Here is a 19,435-nt window from a genome sequence, read left to right as displayed (position 1 = left end):
CTCCATTGCCATTTGCCCTGATGATACAAAAGCAATTATGGGTACAGTTGCCGGTTCCTTATTATAAATCAAGGCAGTGGCTTGGAACTGTACAACATTCACCACCACATCCGCACAGCTCAAAGCAAAACAAGGAAAGCCAGTTTCACTTAAGAATGTCCTTGATGAAACTGTAGAAATTATCCATTTAATTAAATCTCAGCTCTTAAGTATGTACCTTTTTAATATTCTGTGAGACAAATGGGATGTATGCTCACAGCACTTTTGCTGCATTCCTAACCAGGAGAGCGGTCTCAAAAATAGGTAAAGAATACAAAGAGTACTGGGTAGGAAGCCAAAAAGCAGAGAGTCCAGGACCTACTCTGCTGATAACCTTTGTTAGGAAAATAAATATTAACTGTCTAGCAGATGTTGGACCTGGCCATGAAAACACAATGGTGAAAAGACAGGATCCCTGCCCACAAGAGCAAATGATTACAATAATGGCGGGAAATGCTACGAGAGGTAAAAAGACAGTATGGCACACAGAGAAGAAATAACCTAATTCTTCTCAGAGAAGGTTGAAAATAATGTAGCTATCATTTGAATCAAGTCTTGCAGAATGAGTAAGATTCACTAAGTAAAACAGGGAAAAGAAAAAACTACTTGAGGCAGAGGGAAAAATACGTGCCATGGCTTGGAGGGTGAAGAGGGACAACGTTCTGTGTGCCTTTTGCAAGGTGCTGAAGACAAGTGAACAGAAATCTTTTTCAAATCTCAGGAGAGTAGAATTAATATGGCTCCATAAGTACGATGACTACATTTTACGACGCCAAACACTATGTTTAGACTATTTAAACACATCCTATCATCTAATCGTCACCACGATTCTATGACGAAGGCTCAGTCACTATCCTGATTTCACAGACAAGAAGATCAAACATCAGAGGGCTTATGTAATTTGTACAATGTTACACAGGTACACGAGAAGTAGAGCTGGCCAAAATAATAAAAAAAATGCTCTCAATAAAACACACAAAAGGGTTATTGTTTCCATTTAGCAATTTATGTTGAAACCAAAAAGGAATCATTAGAATAAAACTGACTATGATGAAACTCAAGTAACAACGTACTAGTTCTATATTCTGTATTATTATGAATGCTACACCCATAAAATCTCAAGGGATTGATAAGGATGGACAATTAAAGTAAACCACTATCAATAAGTAACTAGTTAAAATTCATAGCATAAGAAAATAATTATCTGATAAGGACTTTTTTCCTAAAACAGTATTTTATGAGTTCCACTTAAATATCTGAACGAATATTTCAGGTTGAATTAACAGCACACAGAATTTGGTCACAATTTGACACTGAAAATCGAAGCTCATTAAATCTCAGTTAATAAAAACTGAAATAGCTTTACCTATAAAACAAGAGCCATATTTTTCTATAGAAATTCTCTGACTCAACAGCTTAAAGAAGAGGCTCTATATTTAACACATCAACTTTTCTTATGAAAAAGCACTATTTCAGCTGGATAGCCTATTTTTATAAATGCATTTAAAAATAAGGGCAATGAGTTTTTACAAAATTTAATTAGAAATTAATTATGTAATCATGAGAAACATCAAACTATGAGCTACCTCTTATTCCAAAAGACTGGAGTCTTCCTAAATCCTGTATACTCGAAAGTTGAAATACTTGATGCAGAATTTGAGTACATTCTCTGAACAATAATGTATTGTCAACAATATATATTTTGAGCAATAAATCTTTAAAATCTGTGTGCACTGTTACTCAGCAGCACTGTTTTTAAAAACTACATCTGCAGAGAAAGGCTTCCCTTTCTTTACTGTTACCCACAGGTTTAAAATGATTGCAATCTAATTTTTAGAAGAGATTTAATTATTCCAACTGCCAGCTTAAGATACCAGAAATAATCATATAAAAATATTTTCATCATTTTCTACTTCTTTTACTAAAGACAGATTTTTGTAAGCCCTGTAAAAAGCAGTTCTTAATTTGTGAAAATAACTAGCTTACCCGTGTTTTCCTTTTGTTCTCTATGCCTGAAAAAATGGATAACATCTTTTGGATTAGCTACCAGATCCACAAATTTCTGGCTAAAGCGAAGAACACTGAAAGGCTCAAAACCTCCACTATAGTCCACCTGGAAATACAAAATAAGTTATGAAAGCCTAGAAACAACAGTTTACCAATTGCGTTAGTTATGTTTATGCTCAATACTTTTAAGGTAATAAATTAATGTTCTATAATTCGTGTTAGAGATCATGATGGTGTTATACTTTTTACTCTACTGAGAAAACAAAGCTTCAAAGGTTTACGAGCTTAACGAGACATTTTGTTCGATGGACCCAAGAAACGACAAGAATTCCCACAAGGTCTGAACGATTACATCTCCTTGTGGTAACAATAAGAGCCTAGGCACCAGGAGCACCACCTGGAAAGGAGGTGAAATTTCTAAAGTATTTAAACTTTCGAAACAGAAAGAAAATTCTCCACTAAAATAAAATGCCAGCCCTAGATGCATTAGTTAATTGGTCTATCATCTTCGGGATATACTTTCACACTAACAAAGAAATGCTGGGAAAATCCACGCAGGAAAAGAATCCAATGTGTTAGCTTTGAGAAATGATTACCTTCAAAGCACGTATCTATTTAGACGTCACAATCCCACTCAAAGCGGGATCTTTCTAAGTTAAGAAGTTTAGAGTCATACAGAGACCTTTCCAAAGAGAAATGCATACTAGAATTTTTCCCCAAGACATATATTATTTCCCTAAACTAGCTGTTCTAAACACAGGCTCCGGGAACCAGCATTGTACCGCATCACTGGCCTATCCAAATTCCCCTCACCTCCACCCAGTTTACACTATTCATCACACTTCTGGATGGAAGTGGAATTTTGTTCATCTATTTGCTACCTATTTTTTATGTCTCTCCTCACACTGCCACCTCCCATAAGCCCAATAAATTCAAAACCTCCTGTTTTTTCGTTACTGTGTCCCCCAGCATGCAGAAAAAAATGTACTCCAAAAGTATTTGTTTACTGAATCATAAAATTAATGGTTTCCTGAGTTGATACAATGTTACTTCTGGACTATTAGTAATGAAAATATCTGTTCCTTTGTTTCATGAATGATTTAATAATTCACTGTGTTTAGGAAAAGGAATGCCAATTTTCTCTTTAACTGTGCTTGGTTCTAATGGTATTAGGCAGACATAGATGAGAAACATGGGATTTTTTGCCCAGTTAAAGAGAACTATGTGGTTCTCCCAAAACAACTATGTATTATATCTCTACAGCAACGACGTTATAAAAACAGAAAATACTAAATGCTTAGGCTATGGGGTCTCCAGAAAACTCTTCATTTTATCAATGATACTCCAGCTTAGGTTGATTTGTAATTTTCTGCTCCTAAGAGTCACAAAACTTGTTCATTAAGCAGACTTTACTGAGGAGTTCACAATGTGCTAGGCACCCTGCTAAGGACCAGGGATACAGCCATAAAAACTGTATAATCTTGGTTGTCGAGAAATTCACAAGCTGACTGGGAGGACAAACATGTAAATAAATAAGTACAAGCAGAATGGGAACGGTGCTTAACAAGTACATACAAAGCAGACCGAGGGCAAAAAAGTAGAAGCACTGACTCTGAAGGGAGGTCAAGACAGGCTCTTGGAAAAGGGAAAAGCTTTAAGTGCATGCTGAAGGAGATGCTATGGAAGGAGAGAAGCACCTTCCACACAGCAGGGTCAGCGTGGGTGAAGGTACGGAAGAGTGAAATAAACTCCACTGGACCCAGGGAACACTTTTAGTCTAATGTAGCTGGAATTTAGAAGGTTCTGGCAGAAAAAGGAGGGAGAAGCCAAGGAGGTCGGTTACGACCAGGTCATGTAAACCTCTGAATGCTGTGCAAGACTTGTTCCTATTAGCACTAGGAGATCATTAAGTCATTTTCAGCAGGAAAGACATGCAACACTGTATTTTACAAAGATGAATTTGGCATTAGTGTGAATAAGCTACGGGTGTGTGTGGGGGGGTGAAGAAACTGAAGGCAGGGTCAGGAAGGAAACTGCATTTATAGGCCAGATAAAAGAAGAATCAGGGCTCAACTTCAGCAACAACAATGGGATAGACAGAAAGGACTAGATTACTTACTGTGCAACAGTTAATATTTAATTCATTTTGATCTTGTAAATCTATGAGGTAGAAACCAAGGGACAAAAGATCCAACTGCTCAAGGTCACATAGCTAGTAGTGGCAGAGCCAGAACTGAACCCAGGCATTTTGGCTCTAGACTGTACTCTTTTATCTTCACACTAAATACCCCAGAGCTTCTTAGATTTTAATGTGCATACAAATATCTTAGGGATCTTGTTAAAATGCAATTCGATGGGTCTGAGATCTTGCATTTTAAAAAATTTCCCATATGAGAATGAAGCATGAGAGACTATGGACTCTGAGAAACAAACTGAGGGCTTCAGAGGGGAGGAGGGTGGGGGGATGGGATAGGCTGGTGATGGGTAGTAAGGAGGGCACGTATTGCATGGTGCACTGGTTTTTATACGCAACTAATGAATCATAGAACTTTACATCAAAAACCAGGGATGTACTGTATGGTGACTAACATAATATAATAAAAAATATTATTATAATAAATTAAAAAAATAAAATAATCTCATTGAGAAAAAAAAAATTTCCCATGTGAGGGGCACCTGGGTGGCTCAATGGGTTAAGCTTCTGACTTGTGATTTTGGCTCCAGTCATGATCTCAGGGTTGTGAGATCGAGCCCTGCACTGGGCTGCCCACTGGGCATGGAGTTTGCTTGGGATTCTCCATTGCCCTCTGGCCTCTGCTTCTCTCTCTACCTCTCTAGAAGTAAGCAAGCAAGTAAATAAAGAAAAGCAGTAATTGTTTAAAAAAAAAAGTTTCCCAGGCGATGTCAGTGCTGCTGTTTTGATTATTCCTTGAGTACCAGGCTTTGTGTGTGTGTGGCGGGGGGGCTCTTGGGCCTCAACAAGGAGGTCTAAGCTGGAGGTAAACATGTGGGCATCATCACTCTATAGGTGGTCCTTAAAGCCATATGCCTAGGCTGAAAAGAGGGCTAAGAGAGAGCACAGGTCAAACATGACTCGAAGAAAAGAATGTCAAAGAGTGATTCAGCCAGAAGAAAACAAGCTTTGACAACTGAACGTCATCTTTTTCACCTGAGATGGTAGCGTCAGAACCTTGGTTACAATGGATTGAGGAACAGAATGTTAAATGAGCAGTAAGAGCTATGTATTTCGAGAGGTTTGGAAGAAAATAAAAGACAAGGGCAGAACTAGCTGAAGGGAAAGGCACAGGGACCAAACAAAAAAAAAAAGATTACTTTTTATATGATGGAAATGAGTAAGTAGGTTTACAGGCACAGGAAGCGCTTCAATTTCTTTAAATTTTTTAATACTCTCAAACACTTAATTCTTTTAACATATTTCTCAAGCACTTGCTATATGCCAGAATTGTTCTGAAATCTTTGGATACATTGGTTAACAAAATTCATGAAGTTCCATGTTCTCAAGGAGCTTACAGTTTTGCAGTTGGGGACACACAACAACCAAAATAAATACACTGCATATAGTAGGTTAGGAGGGTGTGTTGTGGAAAACAAAGAAAAGAACAAGCAGAGGAGGGTAAGTGAAATCAGGAGTGCTGGTGAGAAGATATGGGGGTCCCATCTCATTGGGGGAGGGCCTCACTGAGCAGACAAGGAGGGGGGAGTGTGAGAGCAGAGAACGGCAGGAGGCCAGGGAGTGAGGGGAGAGATAGTAAAAGATGGAGTCAGACTTGGCCAACCTATTAAATAGAACAACAGACTATTCAGAAAAAAATCAGAAAAAAAAATCAAATTTATTAGAATCAAACTATGATTAAATCAAGTCCTGACAGCTTTATTATTTCTGGTGCCAGATGATGATTTCTCCTATTACTGTATATACTCTCCTTACTAATTTAAAAAACGAATTTATGTTAACTGTAAGTACTATCCTCTGAAAATCAATAAAGTTTAATTTATCTACATAGGACTTACTCGCAGTCGTATAAGAGGCTTCTCTGGCTGTCGAGAATTTCCCAGACGTTCTCGCTCAGCATTTTCAAGCATTTCTTTAATCTCAAAATAAAAATATTGTCATGACTTGGGGGAAGGATACTACTGGCCTCTAGCGGGTAGAGGCCAGAGAAGATATTGTTGAAATCCCACAATGCAACCTAGCACAACAAAGGATTACCTAGTCCAAAATGTCAGTTGTGTCAAAGCTGAGAGATCTGACGTAGGCCTCACCAATCAATCCATTTTCCACCTCCCAGGGACACATACGTGACCTCAGTACAACAGAACTCAGTGCCAGGAGTTGATTTGGAACTACTGGGAAAACAGGCTCTTTCAGGTGTAAGGACACTGTCAGTCTGGGGGCCACCCTGTGGACATACCCTCCTCAGGGTGAAGCGTCAGATAGCTACCTACAGAGCAGGTGTCATGCGGGCTAAACACAGAAACAGAGACAGAAATTGCAGCCTTAATGTAAGTTTTTGGGTCTAATCCTCTGGAAACCAGCATACTCTACAGCTTTTCACCTATGTGAGTTATGTGTTGCCGGGAAGGCCATGACGCTGGGTGAGTGATTTCCTCTACGGTTCAGTTCTTCTTTCCCTAAAATGAGGACAATAGAATCTACGTACCTACAGCGTTGTTGAGTGGATTAAATGCAAAATGCTGTCAACAGTGCCCAGGATATATAAGCAATCAATGAATATCAGTGACAATTGTAAGAATTACAGCAACCGTAAGCAATGAACAGTATCGCGCTGTTGATTTACATATCAGTAAGTGCATTCGCACAATTTCTGCAGCAGTTTCTTCTACATTTCACATTCTTCCATCTCCAAGACTAAAAGGAAAAGGTCTTTGATACAATTAAACTCATTTATGGAACAACAGTGCTTCCCTGTGGGCTTCGTGAGACTGTAACAAGTCTAAAAGACTTCCCTTCCTCTATGGAACTATTTAACTCACGGTAAATCATCTCTCAGCTAAAGGAGATCTCACTGACCCTTATCTAGAGGGATTACCTTCTCCATACAGAAGCTCTGTATGGCCTGAGTTACTTTAGGGTTATCCGGGTTAAAAATGTCTGGGTGATCAGCCAGAACAACATCCTCCATGAAAAACTGCCGTACTGTGTGAAGAGGAATTTTCTGCATATTCATCTTCCTTCCTTTTATACGCAGCAAACCAACATGTCTGAAATGAGGGAAATGAAAGTCTAGTCACACTGTAAATTTTCTCGGGAAAATGTGCACACCAAAACTATGTTATCTCTAAGGTTCTACAAAATATTTCTCTACAAAATCATATTCTTAACAAATTTTTTTGACAACTTAATGTTATATCACAGGGGAAAAAAATGTCAATATTCTTCCCCAGAATAAAATCCACTCATCCGTCCCTGCCTGAACAGACACTCTAGTGAGCGAAGACAGACAGAGAGACAGTAGGTAGGACACAACGCTACCAGAACTATGACCGTAGTATCCATAGTACAGACTACCACATATATATGGATTATCTGAGAGTATATACGTACACACACATACATAAAATAAATCAGCAGAACTCTGAAGAAAAGAGCCAAATTTACATCCTACTAACCAGATTCTTTAAAGCTATTATTATCATAAAAATCAAAATCTGAGTGGATTCAAAAGGTGAAATCCATTATAAAAATTGGGCTTAATCGCCATTAACTACTTTGTCATATAATTCCCCTAAAGAATTAAAAGAAATGAGATATGCTATAATGTTGCATTTATAACCAGAAAAACCTCAATTAAGTGGCTTTAGGGGAATTTGTTTATAAACAGACTTTGTGAAATCAGTAAAATCATCATCCATAGCGCTCTAATCTGAAATTTCATCAGTTAAAATGCTAGCCCTGAATATGCCTAATAAGCAGCTAAATCATTAACACCATTGGGATACTCTCCTGTTGAAAATGGCTTAAGATCTGGGAAAATAGTAAGACTACATCAAATAACCATCTTCATAAAGAAATCTATCATATAAAAAACTATCAGTACACTGAACCTGTAGGATGATGATAGCAAGAAATTTTTTTATTTTAATTGATTTGGAAAATATAACAATTACTTACTTCTTTACAGCTTCTCCTGGGGAAAGAGAAGTAACCACTGAACTTCCAGGTTGTGATACATAAAAGAGTTGTTGTTCATTTTTGGTTGGAGCTATTTTACACTCATGTTCATGGCCCCAGATAACAAGATCAATGAAGTCATCCAAAAATTGTTCTGGAATGAAGTTAGTATTTCCGTGCTTACTCCTATACCAAGATTTTTAAAAGTAAATATAAATGTCCAGAGATACAGAAACACCTCATATTAAGAAAAGCTATACAGATCTTTCTTTGCCTTAGTACATCTCTTCTTTGTGCCAGAAACTATTCAAGGGATTAGGGGTGCAAAGATAATACCTAATTCCTGCCCTCAAAAGGTTTACAAACTTGCAGGACACAGACAAGTAGGAGCCACAAAAGAGAAAATAGTCAATTCTACACTGAGAGGCAGACTGCAAAAGGCTTTAACAGAGGGAAAGTCAGAAAAGTATGAATTCCATCAATAGTGTCGCTGAGCAGAATGAAAACAAGGACGAGCTGGAAGTGAGATCAGAAAAGCAGCAGCATGAGCTCTATCAATAGTGAAAACATACAAAATGGTTTGATTATACATAGAGAGAGAGAGAGTCAGAAAACGAAAGTAAGTTAAGTCTAAACTTTGTAGAATAAAAACAAATCTCTAAAGACGTCCAGCCATTTTTTAACATATAAAAATCGGAGTAACAATTTCAGTCTTACATAAGAGATGAGTTTTCAATATTAAATAAAATATTGTATGAAGATCTGCAAACTATGGTTTTATACCTAGACTAGTTGTTATTATTGAAAGACACGTGAAAACCCAAAGTGAGGAAAGATAAGAAGGAAGTTTTCCCTAACACCGACTTTATCATCACTGGGAATGTAAGTAAAAGTGTTCAAATACTTCAACCTAGCATTCACTTACGGCAAATCAGTATTCATTCAACAAATATTTCCTGTTTGTCTAGTCTGTGCCAGGTGTCCCAGGCCTCTTCTAGACATCAAAGACACAGCAGGGAACAAAGTTCTTGCTCTAGTTGGGGAACAAGCAATAATACAATATGTACATGTATGTGTATGTGTACTCACATAGAATCTGTCAGGTGGGCATAAGTGCTGTAAAGAGAAATAAAGGGAGAAGTGACACCGATCAGGAATGCTTACTATGCACAGGGTGGTCAGGCTAGGCTGCCCTGCCAGGTGACATGAGCAGAGAACCACAACCAGGAATCAAGCATGCAGGGGAAGAAGTCCCATGCAGAGGGCTGAGTCCTGGGCAGAGGTTGAAGTGGGAATGTATTTGGCAAGTTCAAGGACAGCAAGGGGAGGAATGGCAGAGCAGAAGGAATGCCAGGAGGAGCTGGAAGTGAAATCAGGGAAGCAGCAGGCTCATGTATCTAGGGATGCTTTTACGTCTACCTAGGGGAGGACATTATCACAATTACTGAAGAAACACAGAATAACTCGAACACTGTATGATGCAATTGTGCTTCCATAAAGCACTGACTCTTTCACGCAAGAGGGGGTTAAGCTGGTGAGCTGACTCTAATTTGTGGTTTAGAAGCTGACCGAACATCCCTGTGGAAATATTTTGAATGACAAGGTGCTCTTCCGCTTCACAGTCTTTTTCAGCCAAAGAAACCGGCCCATATAGAGACACAAACAGAAATAAAATAAAATGCAAAAGGCTCATGAAAAAGTCACTCACTAGGACAAACCCTGTTTTTTATACTCCATGAAAGCAATAAAAAAATACATAAGAATGCAGAGGGTGACAAATGAGCGTAACAGTATTACGGGAGAACTGCATACTCACGCTGAAGGGGGTGGGGGAAATGGAGCTGGCCTAAGTGACCCTAGAAGGGCTGTTTTGACTAGATACAGTAAGGCTAAAGACTAAAGTAACTTACATAAACACTGTACACTAATTGGCAAATTTGTTTCTCGTGGGTACAGGTCAGGAATTTTTGAAATTACCTTACATGTCAACCAAGACTGAAAAAATTAAGTAAATATATTATAGATAATATGATCCAGGTTTCTAACTGTTAGAGAAAGAACTCCCAAAAAAGAAAGGGAGAAGAAAAAAAATGAACCCTACAGGGCTGAATTAGAGTAAGTTCAAACTCATGCTTGCATGTGTGTTTTTACAAATACAGATGCATATCCGGGGTTAGGATATATACATGTATTTTTTAAACTCTGATCACCGAGGGCTAAGAAAGTCCCAGCAGCAACAAGTAAACACGCAACAAGCAAACCTGTATCTGGGTTTCTAAATACGGTTCTCAAATAAAGGCAATCAGGGATCCTTAGAGAAGTGATTGATTCTAGGGCTAGGGCAGAAAAACACAAGATGAGCCTGGAGCATCTTGTGGTACCAGAAAGTGAAGGACATGATCACAAATAAGTAAATAAAAAGGAAAAGGGCATGTTGAAAGGACATAGAAGCTAATATAAAAGAACTCCAATGGTCAAAACTGGAACAATCTGAACAACAACAAAAAAACCTGATAGTATTGGATTATAATTCAAAGGATAAAATAAATATCCGTGAGTCTATAACAACATAGATAAATAAATGAATAAATAAACAAGTGAGAAGGGACAAATCCTCCTTACAGAAGAAATTTCAATTAATAAATGCAGGAAGAATGAGGGAAATTAAAAAATAACAATTCCAACACCACAGTATTCGTTGCTGGAAATGAAATCCACCAAAGGATGCTAAAATTAGCGGGCAGAATTTTAAGGCCAAACAGGATATTCAAATACTCGGAAAGTACTTTTCCCAACAATATTATTACAAAATGGAAAATGGGACCTTGACATTGGAGCAACCTGGCACACACCACCTTAATCAAATGATCAATGTTAGTATCACCAGCAACTAGCCATTATCAACATTACACATACACCCATTCCTGAGGCTGCCATTCCACCTCTATTTCTGGCTGAAGTTCTTGGAATCACTTAGGATTTTTCCTTCTGACTCTTCCCTACTTTGGGAAGTAGAGAGTGCAGCAGAACTGGGAGGCCCTGAGCAACAGAAAGAACAAACTCCCAGGGGTGCAAAGTTATAGGGAGACTGCACTTATTAAAACTCTGGCCTGCTCCTCCTTCGAAACTCACTGTTTGAGAGCGTCCATAAGGCAACGGAAGGCTTCCTCATGGAGCCTTTCCTCTCACTAAGTGCTTAGTGGGTTTTAGTACCAGAGTACTCTGCATTGATTTCTGTTCAATAAGTAATAAATATAATCGGGCCCAAATCCCTTTGGATTCTTCCTTGTAACATCTCAGGTTTGTCTCTCCCACATCAGTTTCACCGCCGTCATTTCACTACCGTCATTCCACACTGTAACTGCAGTCATCACACAATAAATCTTGCATTGAGTCTTCTTTCCTTTCAATCAATCCATCACACTACCAACAGATCCAACTTCTTCAAAATACTAACATGACAGTTGATCTAGCTATATTTAATATATTCTAGAAAAACGCCTGCCTATACGCACCAGGAGATGCATGTAACAATATTCATAACTAAAAGGTTTAAAAAAGCAAGACTCTGGAGATAACATAAAATATTCACCAACACAAGAAAAAGTATAACTGTACAGATCAGTGAAAATCAATTATGCTTTTAAGCATCGAAATGGATGAATCTTAGTAATAAAACATAATAAGCCAGCTGCAAAATATACAGCAGGGTTCCAGTTGTACCAAAACTAAATAAAATACTCATGATAGATATGTGATTAAATGGTAAAGAAAAGCAACAGACTGATTAAATACAAATTAAAAACTGTGCTTCTCTCTGGGGTCTGTGGTAAGAGATGGGGTCAGGGAAGTGCACAGGATAATGTACTGGTAATGTCCTACTTCTTTGCTGAATTTAAGAGTATTCAATTTTATGGTTATTCTTGTACCTTATCCACATGTCACAAATATTCTTTACAGATATCATTTATTAGAAACAATTTCAAAATGCAGTCGAAGCACATGTAAGTTATGCATGATCCTGCACTGACAACTATCAAATAAGGAATATTTTACGGAAATACAGAAGCCTGGAAACAGAGATTTAAGGAACCTCACCACTTGACTCAAAAATTTTTTCCAAGAATACTTTTACCTGTTCTGATGAATCACAAGTAAGTTAAACCAAGAGTTCTCATCTTCTTTTGGTCTCAACATTGTTACTTTTTTATTGACGAACATTCGATAGAGTCTTTCATCTGGAATGGACCCTAAAACAGACATTATTTTAAAACCGGTTTCTTACTTGGTTAAAAAACGAATGTTTTGCTTCTAAACTATGTGCTCTCTAAGTATTTCATTTTCTTATAAGAGAGATATTTGAAATCTGGAACCATTATTTACAAATGAGTATGTTCCAAGTTCTTGCATGACAGCTGCTGAGAAGACACTTGTATTTAAAAAATGTTTCTCATGTCAGGCATACATACCTTCAAAATCTGGAAAACATGGAATGAAAATTTAAAGTTTTCTATGCTTAAATTCTTATTAAATTTTCCAATAATATGGTTTTTCACTATCTCTATTTATTATATATACTTTCGATTTAATATACACATTATAAAACAGAGATGTTAAAATAGGATGAGATAAAAACATGTACTTAAAAATAATATTCTTATAAATTATTTTTAAATAAAGATATTATGCTTTTAATAATATAATGACTTTTAAATAATTCTTCTTGTACCCCCAAAGGATCACCTTAGTCTAGTGGAGAAGGCCAACAAAAACAACTTAACACACAAATTACACTTTTAAATACTATAAAACAGAAAAACGATGCTCAGATGGCAAATATCAGCGGGGGAACAAGTTGCTATTTTATACGGTCATTAGGGAAGGCCTTGGAAGAAAAGCCAATAATGAAGAAGCTAAGAACCAAAAGAAGTCTATCTTCTTAAAGAGAATTTATAGAGTGTGACCAATGGAACAGATGGTGGAATGCAGAACATATAAACTGGAAAAAAAAAAGTCAAGTCATACAAAGTCCAGGGCATTGGAAGAAGGATCTACTTAGGTGTTGGAAGCCTTGAGAATGCTGACAAAATCTGAAGGTAGGTAGGTGAAAAATATGAGGGAAAAGGGCAGGGCAGTTTAGCCAATTAGCCTCGAGGGGTCAGGGTGTTTGCAGACAGGAGAGGAAGGGGCAAGCAGGGAGAAGGGCAATCTGTGACCCCCCCCAAAGTCTGTAAGTCTTCTACCCTAAAGTCTGTAAGAAGCCTGAGAGAAGCTTGTGGGACACAGAACCTTAGGGACTGGTCAGTTACCCTGTAGGTTGGGGAGTAGAGAAGAAACGTGAGATGAGGGAATCTGCTAACTGTAGAGAGAAGGGCAGGGGTGAGAATGTGGGGTGGGGGCTGGAATCCAGTTAAGGAGAAGAGAACAAGATGAAATGAGAGTTTGGGAGAAAATGGATGACTTGGGAGATGCCCCAGGCGGTGCCTGAGGCATAATGGGATCGTCTTAGTCTGAAAGTGGAAGATCATCCATTTTCTGCAGCTATGATCCCTAGCACTGCAGTCATTAAGATACCTGTTCGAACCTTTTTAAAAAATGTGTTTCACTTCTTGCTCTACCACTTGGAAAATCAGATACAACACTTTGATCTCATTTTCCTTATCTCTAAAATACAGATAACCATGATGCTTTTCTACTTTTTAGAAATCATGAACACTGGACAAAGACTATAAGCTCCCTAGGGTAAGTATTTAAATAAACCACCCATTATTCTTTTAAAAAGATATACAAAGAGGACACCCCACTATCAGAAATAGAACACCCTGGCAAAAACTAAGCAAAGAATCAAAGTCTTTGAATGCCATACTCGATGAGTTGGACCTCATAGATATATATAGAACACTACACCCCAGAACCAAAGAATACTCATTCTATTCTAATGCCCATGGAACATTCTCAAGAATAGACCATGTTCTGGGACACAAAACAGGTCTCAACCGATACCAAAAGATTGAAATTATCCCATGCATATTCTCAGACCACAACGCTCTGAAATTGGAACTCAACCACAAGGAAAAACCTGGAAGAAACTCAAACACTTGGAGACTAAGAACCATCCTGCTCAAGAATGACTCGATAAACCAGGAAATCAAAAATCAATTTAAACAATTCACAGAGACCAACGAGAATGAAAACACAACGGTCCAAAACCTATGGGATACTGCAAAGGCAGTCCTAAGGGGGAAATACATAGCCATCCAAGCCTCACTCAAAAGAATAGAAAAATCTAAAATGCAGTTTCTATATTCTCACCTCAAGAAACTGGAACAGCAACAGAGGGACAGGCCTAACCCACTGACAAGGAAGGAGTTGACCAAGATTAGAGCAGAAATCAATGAATTAGAGACCAGAACCACAGTAGAGCAGATCAACAGGACTAGAAGCTGGTTCTTTGAGAGAATCCATAAAATTGATAGACCACTGGCAAAACTTGTCCAAAAACAAAGAGAAAGGACTGAGATTATTAAAATTATGACTGAAAAGGGAGAGGTCACGACCAGCACCATTGAAATTGCAAGGATTATTAGAAACTTTTATCAACAGCTATATGCCAAAAAACTAAACAATCTGGAAGAGATGGAGGCCTTCCTGGAAACCTATAAACTACCAAGACTGAAACAGGAAGAAATAGATTTCTTAAATAGGCCAATTAACTATGAAGAAATTGAGTCAGTGATAAACAACCTTCCAAATAATAAAACTCCAGGCCCAGACGGTTTTCCTGGGGAATTCTACCAAACATTCAAAGAAGAAATAATACCTATTCTCCTAAAGCTATTTCAAAAAATAGAAACAGAAGGAAAGCTACCAAACTCATTCTATGAGGCTAATATTACCTTGATCCCCAAACCAGGCAAAGACCCCCTCAAAAAGGAGAATTACAGACCGATTTCTCTAATGAATATGGATGCCAAAATCCTCAACAAGATCCTTGCTAATAGAATCCAACAGTACATTAAAAGGATTATCCATCATGACCAAGTGGGATTCATACCTGGGATGCAAGCATGGTTCAACACTCGCAAATCAATCAATGTGATACATCATATCAACAAGAAAAGACTCAAGAACCATATGATCCTCTCAATTGATGCAGAAAAAGCATTTGACAAAATACAGCATCCTTTCCTGATTAAAACCCTTCAGAGTGTAGGAATAGAGGGTACATTTCTCAATCTCATAAAAGCCATCTATGAAAAGCCTACTGCAAGCATTATTCTCAATGGGGAAAAGCTGGAAGCCTTTCCCTTAAGATCAGGAACACGACAAGGATGCCCACTCTCGCCACTATTATTCAACATAGTACTAGAAGTCCTTGCAACAGCAATCAGAAGACAAAAAGGGATCAAAGGTATCCAAATCGGCAAAGAAGAAGTCAAACTGTCTCTCTTTGCAGATGACATGATACTCTATATGGAAAACCCAAAGGAATCCACTCCCAAACTATTAGAAGTTATAGAACAATTCAGTAAGGTGGCAGGATACAAAATCAATGCCCAGAAATCAGTTGCATTTCTATACACGAATAACGAGACTGAAGAAAGAGAAATTAGGGAATCCATCCCATTTACAATAACACCAAAAACCATGCGTTACCTTGGAATTAACTTAACCAGAGACGTAAAGGACCTATATGCTAGAAACTATAGATCACTTTTGAAAGATATTGAGGAAGACATAAAAAGATGGAAAAATATTCCATGCTCATGGATTGGAAGAATTAACATAGTTAAAATGTCCATACTACCCAGAGCAATCTACACTTTCAATGCTATCCCGATCAAAATACCGAGGACATTTTTCAAAGAACTGGAACAAATAGTCCTTAAATTTGTATGGAACCAGAAAAGGCCCCGAATCTCCAAGGAACTGTTGAAAAGGAAAAACAAAGCTGGGGGCATCACAATGCCGGATTTCGAGCTGTACTACAAAGCTGTGATCACAAAGACAGCATGGTACTGGCACAAAAACAGACACATCGACCAATGGAACAGAATAGAGAACCCAGAAATGGACCCTCGGCTCTTTGGGCAACTAATCTTTGATAAAGCAGGAAAAAACATCCGGTGGAAAAAAGACAGTCTCTTCAATAAATGGTGCTGGGAAAATTGGACAGCTACATGCAAAAGAATGAAACTTGACCACTCTCTCACACCATACACAAAAATAAACTCCAAATGGATGAAAGACCTCAATGTGAGACAGGAATCCATCAAAATTCTAGAGGAGAACATAGGCAACAACTTCTATGACATCGGCCAGAGCAACCTTTTTCACGACACATCTCCAAAGGCAAGAGAAATAAAAGATAAAATGAACTTATGGGACTTTATCAGGATAAAGAGCTTCTGCACAGCCAAGGAAACAGTCAAAAAAACTAAGAGACAGCCCACGGAATGGGAGAATATATTTGCAAAGGACACCACAGATAAAGGACTGGTATCCAAGATCTACAAAGAACTTCTCAAACTCAATACACGAGAAACAAATAAACAAATCATAAAATGGGCAGAAGATATGAACAGACACTTTTCCAATGAAGACATACAAATGGCTAACAGACACATGAAAAAATGTTCAAAATCATTAGCCATCAGGGAAATTCAAATCAAAACCACACTGAGATACCACCTTACGCCAGTTAGAATGGCAAAGATAGACAAGGCAAGAAACAACAATTGTTGGAGAGGATGTGGAGAAAGGGGATCCCTCCTACATTGTTGGTGGGAATGCAAGTTGGTACAGCCACTCTGGAAAACAGTGTGGAGGTCCCTTAAAAAGTTAAAAATTGAACTACCCTATGACCCAGCCATTGCACTACTGGGTGTTTACCCCAAAGATACAGACGTAGTAAAGAGAAGGGCCATATGCACCCCAATGTTCATAGCTGCATTGTCCACAATAGCCAAATCATGGAAGGAGCCGAGATGCCCTTCAACAGATGACTGGATTAAGAAGCTGTGGTCCATATATACAATGGAATATTACTCAGCTATCAGAAAGAACGAATTCTCAACATTTGCTGCAACATGGACGGCACTGGAGGAGATAATGCTAAGTGAAATAAGTCAAGCAGAGAAAGACAATTATCATATGATTTCTCTCATCTATGGAACATAAGAACTAGGATGATCGGTAGGGGAAGAAAGGGATAAAGAAAGGGGGGTAATCAGAAGGGGGAATGAAACATGAGAGACTATGGAATATGAGAAACAAACTGAGGACTTCAGAGGGGAGGGGGGTGAGGGAATGGGATAGACTGGTGATGGGTGGTAAGGAGGGCACGTATTGCATGGTACACTGGGTGTTACACGCAACTAATGGAGCATCGAACTTTACATCAGAATCCGGGGATGTATTGTATGGTGACTAACATAATATTATAAAAAATCATTAAAAAAAAACCAACATATACAAATAGGGGCTCCTTGGGTGGCTCATTTGGTTGAGTGACCTGCCTTTGGCGCAGATCATGATCTCAAGGTCATGGGATCCAGCCCCATGTCAGGTTCCCTGCTCAGCAGGGAGCCTGCTTCTCCCTCTCCTGCTCCCCCTGCTTGTCCTCTCTCTCTCTCTCTGGCAAATAAATAAATAAAATCTTAAAAAATATACACACACACACACACACACACAAAGAGACTTGAGTGAAGTAAATAAGGTCTCCTAAGGCTTCTACTACACTAAACTCACCCAAAAAATATAAAAACTGCAGGATGAAGTTTTTTCCTGATTTCTCTCAGAGTACTTTAAGGTTGATTTAACATGGAATATAATTTTTATAATTATACACAATAAAAACAGTAAAGCTATTGCATTCATAAAACAAAGCATATCAAGCTGAACTTAATCCAAGGAAGACTCAACAAACAGACTTTGAATGCACTCTAAAAATATTCTTTGATCTTTGTTTATATGGAATCAAACCTAGCAAATAGGTTTTTACCTACTGGACATTAAATAAATTGTAAATAGCCAAATCGATAAAGCAAATATTCTGAGCATTATAGATAACAGCTCTGGACTAGCACTGTCTAATAAAAATATAATGTGGGCCACTAATGCAGTCCAAATATGTAATTTTAAATTTTCTAGTAACCACATTAAAACAAGTAGGAACAGGTGAAATTAATTTTAATTTATTTTATTTAAGCCAATACATTAATAAGGTATTTTACATTTTTTTCTAAGTCTTGGAAGTCTGCTGTGATTTTATATTTACAGCACATCTCAATTCAGACCAGCTGCATGTCAAGTGCTCAATATCTACATGAGGCTGGTAGTTACTGTACTGGACAGTCAAGCTTCAGACATTTCAAAGTCTTCCAAGATACCAAAATACAGCTTTTCTAATTACTCTATAATTCTAACATTCAGGATTCTATACCTGAGTCTAAAATAAAGAAAAAAAAATCAACAACAGAAACTAAAGGAATTTTTTTTAAAACTAAAACTGCTATTAAAAGAAGTATCAAGGGATAGTGGTCCTTATTAAATACTAAAAAGTTCAACCAAAACCTGGCATTTTTAGTCACTCACCAAGAATAATTAGATCTGCCTCACTTTTTTCTAAACAGCAACAAAGTTAATTTCAGAATCTGATTTCAGTTGCTGTTTAAGCAACTATTTATTGACATAAATAGTAAAATAAAACCATCTTACCCAAGCCATATAAAGCAATTTTTGTGCTTCCTTTTTGGAGCAAAACTGGACTAATGTCAATCTTCTCCACAGACACTGAACGTCCAAAGTGATTTACAAATCCAGCACAACTTAAAATATCCAGGGCACACAGTGCATCTGCCTATGCAAAATATTTTCAAAGAATATTAATGTATATCTAAAAATAAGTAATCTACATATCATATTAAATATAAATATAATATAATAAATATAAATATATTATTAAATATAAATATAATATACCTATTAAAGTATATTCCATATACTACTTACTAAAACATAGATTAGGGTAGTGTCTTCTCAAAACAAAATTGCAATAGTAAAAGTATTTGCTAACTTTCTTCAATTACAAATGACCTACTGCAACTCGAACCACATGCTAAATACAAAGTTAAAATTTCATCAAAACTTAAGATGTGGGGGGCGCCTGGGTGGCACAGCGGTTAAGCGTCTGCCTTCGGCTCAGGGCGTGATCCCGGCGTTATGGGAAAAAAA

At 37.7% G+C, this 19,435-nt stretch overlaps 1 protein-coding gene across 7 annotated transcripts in view; it reads right to left on the bottom strand.

The window, feature by feature from the left end:
• The window catches only part of MRE11 (MRE11 homolog, double strand break repair nuclease), a 79,584-nt gene that overhangs the window by 44,116 nt on the left and 16,033 nt on the right, over positions 1–19,435 (bottom strand). For all 7 annotated transcript variants that reach the window (XM_011237896.3, XM_034666151.1, XM_002929795.4 and 4 more), the window contains 6 exons: positions 18,920–19,061; positions 12,336–12,450; positions 8,201–8,386; positions 7,119–7,290; positions 6,079–6,159; positions 2,026–2,152 (listed from right to left, as the gene is read on the bottom strand). In XM_011237896.3, coding sequence (XP_011236198.1) covers positions 2,026–2,152; positions 6,079–6,159; positions 7,119–7,290; positions 8,201–8,386; positions 12,336–12,450; positions 18,920–19,061 — 823 coding nt within the window. The remainder of the gene's footprint in view (positions 1–2,025; positions 2,153–6,078; positions 6,160–7,118; positions 7,291–8,200; positions 8,387–12,335; positions 12,451–18,919; positions 19,062–19,435) is intronic.

This window comes from Ailuropoda melanoleuca, chromosome 8 (genome assembly GCF_002007445.2).
Source record: "Ailuropoda melanoleuca isolate Jingjing chromosome 8, ASM200744v2, whole genome shotgun sequence".
Taxonomy (NCBI): domain Eukaryota; kingdom Metazoa; phylum Chordata; class Mammalia; order Carnivora; family Ursidae; genus Ailuropoda; species Ailuropoda melanoleuca.
The sequence above is the reverse complement of the archived record's forward strand: the minus strand, read 5'-3'. Positions and strand labels throughout refer to the sequence as shown.